The sequence below is a fragment of the Phycodurus eques genome, chromosome 4, assembly GCF_024500275.1.
Source record: "Phycodurus eques isolate BA_2022a chromosome 4, UOR_Pequ_1.1, whole genome shotgun sequence".
Lineage (NCBI taxonomy): Eukaryota > Metazoa > Chordata > Actinopteri > Syngnathiformes > Syngnathidae > Phycodurus > Phycodurus eques.
Genome location: NC_084528.1, coordinates 32,374,400 through 32,386,557, shown reverse-complemented (window position 1 = coordinate 32,386,557; position 12,158 = coordinate 32,374,400). Strand labels below are relative to the sequence as shown.

The following is a 12,158-nucleotide window of genomic DNA, read 5'->3' as shown; positions in this document are numbered from 1 at the left end:
AACTCTCCAAAAACGTTTAAGGGACATAAGACGTTGAAATGTAACGCGACCCATGCATGAAATTTCAATTCATGACTATTATCGGTTCGTTCAACCAAAGCCTTCATTTAACCAGGAAAGTAAAACCCACTGAGACCGACGTCTGTTTTTCAAGGGTGATCTGGCCAAGAAGGCGAATACAAGGCAGTCGTCCGTTCTGTACACCGCTCTCCCTGTTCAGAGTCGCCGGGTGCTGGTTCCTATCCTGGCTGACTTCGGGCGGACTACAACAAACCCTGAACTGGTCGCCAGCCAGCTTCTTCTACAAACTGGCCACCATTCACACCGTCACTGCGGATTTTCGCTATTCTCGAGTAGCGGGGGTCCACTGACTTACATTATATATATATATATATATATATATATATATATATATATATATATAAAGTCTTTAAATAATTGGTTGTTTACTGTTAAATTTATTCGAAATAATAAAATACAAAATGTGAATGATTATATATTTTATTTGTTATATAAATTTAGCTATTTTCCCTTTAAAATTTGTTACATTTTATTTTGCATTGATTTCTGTAACTAAATACTGTCATTTGTTAATTGAGTAATTAAAAAATATATATATTAACTTTTAGTAAATTATTTGCTTAAATTATTTACTTTAATTATTAAGTAAATAAAAATAAACAAAATGTAATTTTATTATGTATTTGCATCTAATCAATGCTTTTCTTTGTAATAACTTTTTTTGGGGTTATTTTGTAAAATACACACTTTCTTTCACGATTAGTTACTTAATGATAATTCATGTAATAAAAAAATACAATTGAAAAACAAGTTGTATATATATTTGCAATGGCTCAGTCTCGACTGTGCCAGTTTCTTACTTTAACATTTTTTTGTACCCTTATTTAAATGTGCTGCTGCATTTGACCGCTGAGTGGCAATCACACTTCAACAAAGACCCATGCTGCGTTTAGGTTCCCTTCAAAAATCGACGTCCACGTTGTAATTTTCTTGAACCTACGTCATTTTTAAAATTCAAACCAAAAAAAAAAAAAAAAAAAAAAAAAAAATCAGACTTCCGATTAAAGCCAGTTTTCCTTAACCGGTTTACAATTACATGTTTTTATTGGCAGTCCTACCTGTGGAAAAGCGACTCTCCCACGTCCCCCAAAGGCAGCACCACTCAAAGAAAACGACGCCATTTTGGCTCTTCTGTTTCTTTCGCCAATGGACTTTCGGTTTCACTCAGGCGTTCAAACGGAGGCAAAAAGCGTTGATTTTAGTCTTTGAAACTCCTGTAGTGAGTCAAGTGCACGAGTATGGCTCCTAACACGACACAATCCTACAATTTTACTGGCGCTAATGAGCTCTTTTCGACAGCTGTGGCGAGAAAGTAGCCTCCTCGTCATTGCTGCTGGCAAAAGTCACCGATGAAACACTCACCGCGGTAACTGGACACTCTTATAGCGGCGCAATGTGAAACATGTCTGCTTTGTTGGTTATTGTGGAAATATCGACGACTACTTCTTGGTTTATTGGCGGGCGCCACCTTCTGTGGCGGCGTGTAGGTCAGAGTTGGTTGTGACCGCGCTCAAAAGCAAAAACTGTTACAGTCTCTTTATCATTCCAGTTTCTCTGAAAAACGGAAACAGGGCTATATGATATAGTTTTTCAGTCTTTAGCACATTTTTAAGATGAAGTACTGCAACCCTACTTATTCTCTTTTCGACCTCAGACGGCAGGAAAACGCGCGCCCACTTTAAATCCATGCGCATGCGCATGCGCAGTCGTGTCTCTCGCCCACTCGTGCCCCCTCCCTCACGCACACACATTTGTGCATCCCGTCTATTTGTTTTTATGCAAGGGAGGGAGCCGCGCGCGCTTTCGGAAAGCGGTGGTGGATTATTATTATTATTATTATTATCATTATGGTGCTTATTATTATGATGCCGATGTCGAACACGGCGGACTATTGGCATCATCATCTTCATCATCATCATCATCGGCTCCCATAGGAAGGAGTCCGCCGCCTGTTTTTTTGTTTTTGTTTTGTTTTGTTTTTTCTTTTAGATTAATTTTCTTTAGAATTTTTTATTTTTGTTAGTAGAATATTTGCTTCCTGGAACGCCGAGACCTGCCGCAACCTCCGTTCAATGCCGTTGGAACATGTCCTATGTTCCCATTCAAGGTACGGCTCATTTCGCTCATTCTTATTCTTGCTGCATGTGGACATGTCGTACATGTCGTACATGTCGTACGTCTCGTACGTGTCGTCGTCCGCCCATCCTCCCTTCCTCCTCCTCTCCGGCTGACATGACGTCCTTAATATGCATTCGAACGCACCAGCACGGCCGACAGGTGCGTTGGTCCACGAAGACGTGCACGCGGCCATGTAGTGCCTTTGCAGGAAGAACGGTGCACGCGCGTGAAAACGCAGCGTGGGTCCATGCGGCATTCGTAGTGATGCGTTCAAGTGCTGCCGCTGCTGTCGAGACGACGTTCCGTCGTGTTCCTAGAATGACAAAGTAATCAATGAATACACGCAGACGTGCATATGTGGATAGTTTTTGTTCAATCAACCCCGCTGCCTGAGAAGGAAGACAATTTGCACATCGACTTCAATATCAGATGTTCGAAATGTCATCTCGGGCAATGTGGAACGATCGATACTTGGGGGAGGAAGGAGTACGTTCCAAGTCGATGATCTGTTGTAATGGCGATATCGAACTGGCAAATTGGCTCCGAGTTCGCCTCTCAGAGCAGGCCTAATAGCCAGCGGGGGCGAAAGTACGGATTGAGCTCCTTGACTTAAAAAGTCACAAAAGTACCCACTCTGAAATGTGCAAAAGAAAGGGGGAAAAAAAAAAAAAAAAAAAAAAATCAATGTTTACTATGCCAATAGACACTGGGAAAAAAATAGTCCTTTAAATTGACTTAATTTGAACATGTACATCGGGTGCACATGACTAAAATGACAATTTGTTTTTAGGGGAAGAGGGTAAGATGTCATTTGAACACATTTCAATCATGTGCAACCGATGTACGTGTTTAAATGAAGTCAATTCAAAGGACCTTTCCGCCCCCCCCCCCCCCTTCAGCTTAAAGTACTCAAGCAAAACAAAACAACATAACAGAAAATGTTTTAGGTACAACAATCGACAAAAAAAAATAAAAAATCCAATTCGTCGATTAAGCGAAAAAATAATGGATTGCCTAATCGATTGTCCAAATAATCTTTAGTTGCATCCCTAAAGACAATTTAGCACACTAGTAGAATCACTAGGGTGTACTATAGAAGAACCGCTTCCTACAACTACCGTGCGATATTGCTGCACACGAGCAGAACAACTACGTTACTAGTGAGGCAAAACTACTAGTGGGCATTTTTGTGCTACTAGTAAGGTCAAGGTGGCTACTACTCTGGAGTGTGACATGCGTTAGTAGCTGGGCATCGTTGTGTTACTAGTGCAAAACAATAGTTTGCTAGAAAGTTTTCTCTTTCATACGAGTAGGCCAAAAGTGGCACTAGTAATGGAAAACATGACTAGTAAAACGGGTATTCTGCTAGTGCACTGAATTGTCTTTCAAGTGAGGATAAAGCGCATACCAGTGCATCGAATTTAAACTGGATAAACCAATGCTTAAACAGCTAGTAGGACAGTGAGCAGAAAGACTAGCGCACACGAGAAGAACGACTGTTACTAGTAGTGTTTCCCCCCCCCCACTACTGTATAACATTTCTGCACACTAGTGGGGCAACTTTGGCATGCAAGTAGGACAACTGCATGTTACGAGTGAGGCGGAACTGTGCCCTTCTTGACATCTGTGCGCTACTAGTACCACTATGGAGGTGCTAAATGTTAACTGGAAAGATTTGATAATGTCACTAGTTGTATTATTAGCATCCAGTTGGCAACTAGTGCTCAGTTTTGCCCCACTAGTAACATGCAGTTGTGCTACTAGTGAGGAAAAATTGTGTACTAGTACAACCCCAATTCCACTGAAGTTGGGACGTTGTGGTAATCATAAATAAAAACAGAATACAATGATTTGCAAATCATGTTCCACCTGTATTTAATTCAATACATTACAAAGACAAGATATTTCATGTTCAAACGGATAAACTTAATTTTTTTAGCAAATAATCATGAACTTGGCAACATGTTCCAAAAAAGCTGGGACAGGTGGCAAAAAAGTTGAGGAGTGCTCATCAAACACGTGTTTGGAACATCCCACAGGTGAACAGGTGGGGGCCGGGATTGGCTGGAAAAGGAGCTTCCCTCAATGGCTCGGTCATTCACAAGCAAAGATGGGGCGAGGTTCACCTCTTTGTCAACAAGTGCGTGAGAAACTAGTCCAACAGTTTAAGGACAATGTTCCTCCGACGTACAATTGCGAGGAATCGAGGGATTTCATCCTCTACGGTCCATATCATCATCAAAAGCTTCCGAGAATCTGGAGAAATCGCTTCACGTAAGCGGCGAGGCCCAAAACCGACATTGGATGGCCGTGACCTAAATATGGACGATTGTCATCTTTGGCTGCTCTGTGCTGACATCTTGTGTTAACAAAAACAAAACAATGTAGACGTTTTGCCAAACGCAGTCGTCGGTTGCGCACGTAGCGGATTGCGCAATATGAGCCAAGCAGGAGCGACGTCGTTCAACTTTGGGAAAGTGAGCGCGATGCGACTGCGTGGCTATTGGCCAATCCCGGCCCAGGGCTACTAGTTTCATGTTGACTTCTCGGGCTGCTCGAGATTCAAGTGCATGTGAACGACACGTTAGTCACACCGCGGCTGCAAGTGAACTCGCAAGTGAAATCCCCCTTTTTTTTCTCGGATAGATCAAACGAGGTGCCGCCATTCATCGACAACTAATCGATTATTGAATTCATCAACTATTTTAATAATCGGTGTATTGTTGAGAGCCATTGTTTAATTTTAAATTGTTCAAATTGTCTCATTATTATTATTATTCTTTCCCCATGAATCGATTCTGATTCAGTTGCTGGTTCGGTCTGTAAAATCTGTCCAAAAAATCGACAAAAATATTGATGATTGTTTTCCAAAGTACAATTTGGTTGCAAATGTTCTCATTTTGATTCAACATAAAAGTTAGTTAGGACAACAGAGATCGGAGAACATTTACGGTTGACATTCTGAAATTTCCAAGATTTAGATGAAACAAGGTCTCTGAACAATGAATCTATTATGTAAATAGCTGTCGATTCTTTGATAATCGATGAGTTGTCAATTCATCGAGCATGTTCACGAAACGAACTCAAGCGGCTGCCGCCGGTTCCACCGCACGTGATTGTGCCAAAGGTGAAAGGTGAAGGCGGGCGACGAATGTCGGACGGGAGCGGGCGCGCTGCGGCGAGCCCCCCCTCGGCATCGTCGGCCGACACGCTGCCGTCCTTTTTTCTCCGCCGCGCGTGTGTGCAAAATTCCAGAGGAGCTCCTGGAGGGCGACGGGCCGAGTCGGGCCGAGCCAGCGAGGCACACTTTGGAGGCGCCGTGGGTGTCGCGAGGATGAGGATGTTGTGGATGATGATGACTGGGAATGCAATCGTGCGTGTGTGCGCGCGTGCGCGCGTGACCGTCTTGGGCTTGCCGACGTATCGGACGGCAGCTCACGCCGGCGAGGCCTGCGGCGGCGGGAAGCGGCCCGGTCCAAACACTCCACTTTCTCACTCCGCTTAACTCTCGGACTGCCGGACATTTTCAAGTTTTCGACTTCCCCGTGCCGGCCGGCATTTTGGGCTGATCTTTCGAGACCCGCGCGATATGGGGACAGTTGCGGACAATGCAGGTCGTGGATCGCGTTTCAGGGCCGCTGAGAAAAACAAAAGAAAACCCCAACTTTGTTTCTAGCCTTTTTCTGTTCTTTAGTGATCAGCAGTAGGACACGGCTTGCTTTCCCTCAGGACACGGCCTGAGGGAAAGCATAACAACGATGTGGCCCGGAACAAAAATACGTTTGAACCCCTGATTTAGGGGCTCGGGTCGAGATTAAGGTTTCAAAGGAGAGTTTCAAGCCCGGGCTATGGTTTCAAGGTTGCGTTTAGGTTTTTAAATGAGGGTGTCTAAGCCAGTGGTATTTTTAGTAGGCTTTACACGATCAGGATTTTTGGGGCCGATCAGCGAGTTTAAAAAAAACGATAACCGATCACCGATAAGATCACGAGATGGAGGAATGCGTCTATTTAAATGACCTGTTCATTTGCTGTATATACTTGTGTACTTAACTGCTCCAAACAGTATATTTACAATAAATAATGTATCTTTGTTCCTCTATTTATGCCAGTGATGCATAGTGACAGTTAAAGACTATTAAATGGCAGGAAGTAAATCCAGTAATGAATGGATCCACTTTTTGTGACATTTTTGTTTGTTGGTGTGCCGTGAGATTCTTCCATTGTAAAATATGTTCTTTGGCTCCGTAGAGGTTGGACATCACTGCTCGAGTCAGATCGTGGATTCTAATCAGTCAGGTCGAAGCAACATTGCAACGTGACAGAAATAATGGGTGCTAACTTACTGGAATTCAATGACTTTATTTTTCATTAAATGACTTCACCTACACCGAAACGTTAGAGCGCGATTCGACAGAACGACGGCATGTTTATGTCCAACCGTTTGGGGTATCACTAGCTTGCTAGGCCACATAACGTTTTATTGCCTGTTTGCTAGCACGTATCGTATTCAAAGTATTCATACCTCGAGCAAGCCTTAAACGAACGTCCTCTCCTGTCCTGAGCACCGGTGACCACCAACACACGTTTTTCCCCATTTTGTCCTACAATACATTCGCCGCGAACCAAAAAAACATGCCGGCGGTGTGGAACAGACAACACGTCTGAGACAAACAAAACGTAATGCCCGGATTCACGATTGCGCTATGTCAGACTACGGCAATAAAATCTTGTACCACCGCGTCCCGTTTTTTACAATCATCGGGCTTTATCTTGTCAACTCAAATGCGACCGGAGACACTCGTTACCGTGGCGACGACAACAAGAGTGGATCGCACCGACGGTATTATAAGGGCAAAATGGGGAAAAAACGTGTTGGTTGGTTGGTTTGACTTGACTGATTCGAATCCACGATCTGACGGGTGCAGTGATTTCCAACCTTTACGGAGCCAAGGAACATATTTTACAACTGAAAAATCTCACGGCACACCAACAAACAAAAGTGTCACAAAAGGTGGAGACATTAATTCCTGTATTTACTTCCTTCCATCTAAGAGAAGACCATTTATCATTTGTTCTGTCGGTCACTATATCTCACTGGCATACATAGATGAACAAAGATGCATTATTGATTGTAAATATAATTTTTGGAGCAATTAAGTACACAAGTATATACAGCAAATGAACAGGTCATTTAAATAGACACATTCCTCCACCTTGTGATCTTATCGGTGATGGGTTATCGTTTTTTTAAACTCGCTGATCTGTGATCGGCCCCAAAAATCCTGATCGTGTAAAGCTTAATATTTACAGTACTACGTCAAAAGGCAAGGCTAAAAATCAACTAGCTTTCAAATATATTGCGCACGCGGCGACGCGGAGTCAATGTCTTTTGCGGATCGGCGAATTATGACATTAAAGACCATCGGCGTAAAATGCTAAATATCGGCCGATAGCGATCAGCCCGATAAAATCGGTTTGATATCTAATTGTTAGGCTTTCAAAATAGGGTTCTGAACCTGGGTTAGGGTTTCAAACACAGTTTAGTGTTTTAAATTGCAGTTTGAAACCACAATTAGGGTTCACACTCTCGAGACCAAACTATTTCGACACTATAATTCAGAATGTAGCGATAAAATTTACCTCATTTCCTGGTTCTGTCTTTTTTTTTAAATTTATTATTATTTTTTTTTGCAGTAACCGTGACAACCCAAGCCGGAGATATTTTCAGAAGCCTCATCAAGGGCCTCCTCGAATAAATCTAAACGGGAAAAGTCAGACGACATCCGAAGCGCTCATAATAAGCCATCGCGCCGGCAAATCGTTATCAGAACATTTAGCGGCCGTGAGGAAAAGTTGAAGATGGCTGATGCGTCCCGTCCGAGCTTTCGAATTGGACTTTCGAGACAAGGTTGGAGGGTTAGAGGTTCAATTGGGGTTTGATACGAACACGGGTTACTGCTTTAAATTAGGGTTTGAAACACAGTTGCAACAATTATATTTTCCTAATCAGTCAATCGTTTGGAGACCTAGTTTAACTTAAAACTGTCCAAATCCTCCAAATTTCAGCCACTCATACAGTAAATATTTTCTGCCATGGAAACAGAAGGATTATCTTTGATTTATTTATTTTTTCCCCAGAATAAGACGTTTGCAAACATCTGCCTTTTCTTTGGAAAACAATCATCGACATTTTTACCGATTTTAATGACCAAACCAGCAACTGAATCATCATCAATTCATGTTTGTGTATTTTCGGCATTGTCAAGTTGTAATAATGTCCAGTTTTTCAATAAAGGGATGGAAATGAAAAAAATATTTGTATCCGATTCATCGAAAAATTAATCAACAGATTCATCGTTTATTAAAATGATAATAAACGATGAATCCAGATCCAGTTTGAAGCCCGGGTTAGAGTTTCACCCTCCTGTGACCAAACCATTTGTACACAACAATCCGTATGTATCCATAAAATGTGTTCATTAACTGGTTCCTTAACCATAACAACCAAACTTGGAGATATTTGGAGAAGCCTCAAATAAATCTAAGCGGGGAAAAAAGACTCCCGACGCGCTCGCAATAAGCCATCGTGCTGGCAAATTCGCGTCGGTCCACTTTGTGGGGGTCAAAGGTGAAGGTGACAGACCTGTACAGAATCAGCGCCATGGTTACCCCAAGTCGTTATGAAGAAGAGGGAGGAGAAGAAGACGAAGGCGGCAAAGAAGGAGGAGAAGAAAGAAAAAAGAAGAAGTAGAAGTGCACAAAGAAGATGAAGAAGAATTAGAAGACGACAGCTGATTTTGCCGAAGGTGGGGGCTGGGACGGATGTCGGTCGGGGTGCTGGCCAGTTGATCCGTGACGCCGGCGCTATAGGGGGAGGGAGAAGGCGAGCGCCAGGATCTGGCAGGTGCCCACGTTGCCGTGTGCGCGCGTGTGGGTCCATTTGCAGTCATGCCAAGTAGCGAGTGAACAGGCAGGCAGTGGGAGGCAGAAAGCAACCGGGCCGCAACATTCTCGCATTTCTTGCCTTACTTGCCATCTCGGCGCACACGCGTGTGCTGTGCCGCCCACACACACACACACACACACACACATACACACAGGAAAACACACGTACGTGATCCTGGCCCAGCGGCGGGCGCTCACTTTGCTACCCGGGACTTACCCGACTTAATCCACCGCTTAAAGGGGAAGGTAGCGGTTGAAAAAAACGAATCATTTTGTCCTGTTTGTAGCGGTGCAACAATGAATCAATTCATCGACACCCTAATCGATTATCAAATGACTGCTTTGACTGATTAATCGTGTGGAGATTCTTGTTTAATGAAACATTGTTCAAATCCTCCAATTTCAGCCTGTCAACCGTAAATATTCTCCGATTTCTGTCGTTGTCCATGAAAGCAAATTGATTATCTTTGTGGTTTTTTTTTTTTTTGCGGGTTGGAGAAACAGTCCCAGTGGCGACACGGTTTGCGTTCCGCGGGTCAGCGCTACCGTGTCACCGTCCAGCTTCTCGTGCTGTTGGAGGGTTAGACGAAGACGTGGACGCAAATGCAGGGACGCAAGGCGCTAGTTCAGGGCTCTCAAAAAAAAAAAAAAGATTTATTGTCTAAAACAAAAAAGAGGCATATGATGACATGTACGGCAGGTTGGACACTAAAGAAGGAGAAAAGGATCTCTACAGGTTGGCCAGACAGAGGGATAGAGATGGGAAGGACGTGCAGCAGGTTAGGGTGATTGAGGATAGAGATGGAAATATGTTTATTGGTGCCAGTAGTGTGCTCGATAGATGGGAAGAACACTTTGAGGAGTTGACTAATGAGGAAAATGAGAGAGAAGGAGAGTGGAAGAGGCAAGTGTGGTGGACCAGGAAGTGGCAATGATTAGTAAGGGGGAAGTTAGAAAGGCATGAAAGAGGATGAAAACTGGAAAGGCGGTTGGTCCTGATGACATTGCTGTAGAGGTACGGGAGCATCTAAGAGAGGTGGCTGTGGAGTTTTGGACCATCTTGTTCAATAGAATTCTTGCGCGTGAGAAGATGCCTGAGGAATGGAGGAAAAGCGTGCGGGTGCCCATTTTTAAGAACAAGGGTGATGTATTTGCGAGCAACAGTATGGTTTCATGTACCACAGATGCATGATTTGCCTTGAGGATGTTGATGGAAAAGTACGGAGAAGGTCAGAAGCAGCTCCATTGTGTCTCTGTAGAGCTAGAGAAAGCCTACGACAAGGGTACCCAGAGGGGAACTGTGGTACTGCATGCGGAAGTCTGGAGTGGCAGAGAAGTTTGTTAGAATAATACAGGACATGTACGAGGGCGGCAGAACAGCGGCGAGGTGTGCTTGTAGGTGTGACGGACGAATTGAAGGTGGAGGTGGGACTGCATCAGGGATCAGCCCTGAGCCCCTTCCTGTTTGCAGTGGTGACGGATAGGCTGACAGGTGAGGTTAGACTGGAATCCCCGTGGACCGTGATGTTCGCAGATGACATTGTGATCTGCAGCGAAAGCAGGGAGCAGCTGGAGGAACAGTTAGAAAGATGGAGGCATGGCCTGGAAAGCAGAGGAATGAAGATTAGCCGAAGTAAGAGAGAAGATATGTGCATGAATGAGAGGGGTGGTGGGGGAAGAGTGAGGCGACAGGGAGAAGAGATAGCGAGGCTGGAGGACTTGAAATACTTGGGGTCGACCGTCCAGACCGATGGTGAGCGTGGTCGGGAAGTGAAGAAACGGGTCCGAGCAGGTTGGAACGGGCGGAGGAAGGCGTCGGGTGTGTTATGTGACAGAAGAGTCCCTGCTAGGATGAAGGGCAACGTTTATAAAACAGCGGTGAGGCCGGCCATGATGGACGCATTAGAGACCGTGGCGCTGAAGAGACGACAGGAAGCACAGCTGGAGGTGGCGGAAATGAAGAATGAAGGTTCGCTCTCGGAGCAGAGGTTCGATGTTTTGGAGACAAAGTGAGAGAGAGCAGACTTGGATGTCAACCCAGACTGACAGAAAACAGGGAACGAAATACAGGCAAAGTGATGAGACAACGGGGCACACGTGGAAAAGACACGAGTGAATGGAGGGATCCGATTGGTAGGAAGAGGGTTAACGCGAAAACCTAACGAGCAAGCCCAGACATGAACGCGGGTCACAAGAAAACAAGACATAAAAAACGAAAATACAATCGAAACCACAAAAACACAAATCATGACACTACTGATTTGGAAGTTCCTGGGCAGATTACATTGACATGGCAACACAGATGGACTGAAATCCGATTGGACAAATTCCATCGGACGACTACTTGAGTTTGGACTGTAAATGTAGGTCAGCGCTTCTCATGGCTGGCAGAAAAGGCCTCACCGGTGCCGCCCGCTCACCGCCGTCCTCCACGCGCTCCGGCGACGACGATCCCCGTGCGGCCCGCTTCTCTAGTTCAGTAGAATGAACGCTGATGTCAAGCAGGGGCAGCGTGAGCGCCGTGCGCATTTTCCACCCGCCACGAGGTGCCAAGAGCTGTTTTGTGTTGGCGCGGGGCTGTCAAACGCATTTTCATGGCAGGCTGCGCCGTCGTTCTGCCATCGCGAGCGGGAAAATCGCCCGCAGTTTCATCGTTACTACAGTGAACCTCATCTACAGTTAGTTAGACACGCTTTTAAGCCTTTAAAAAAAAAATATATATATATATATATATATATATATTATTTTTTTAAAAACGTACACAGGTATACTGAGTACACAGGCAAGGCTGAATTTAGAGTAGTGTGCCTTCAGTGTAGTACCAAGTCGTGCCACAAAATTGGGGGGCAGCACTGAGCTCTACTGGAAAAGGCGCAGTTGTAATTAACTGCAAGAAGAAGAGTGTTGGATTTATCTCACCAAACATTATAATGAATAAACACAAAAGGAATGAAGACGTTGGTCATTTTACTCATGAGGAGGGCGCATGGGAGATTGTTCAGGTTACAGCCTCT

The 12,158-nt window shown here is 44.4% G+C and overlaps 1 protein-coding gene across 5 annotated transcripts in view; it reads left to right on the top strand.

Annotated features, from left to right (window-relative positions):
- The first annotated feature begins 1,846 nt into the window (after window positions 1-1,846).
- The window catches only part of syngap1b (synaptic Ras GTPase activating protein 1b), a 94,867-nt gene continuing 84,555 nt past the window's right edge, over window positions 1,847-12,158 (top strand). For all 5 annotated transcript variants that reach the window (XM_061675329.1, XM_061675328.1, XM_061675327.1 and 2 more), the window contains exon 1: window positions 1,847-2,188. In XM_061675329.1, the coding sequence (XP_061531313.1) occupies window positions 2,167-2,188 (22 nt within the window). In that variant the 5' untranslated portion in view covers window positions 1,847-2,166. The remainder of the gene's footprint in view (window positions 2,189-12,158) is intronic.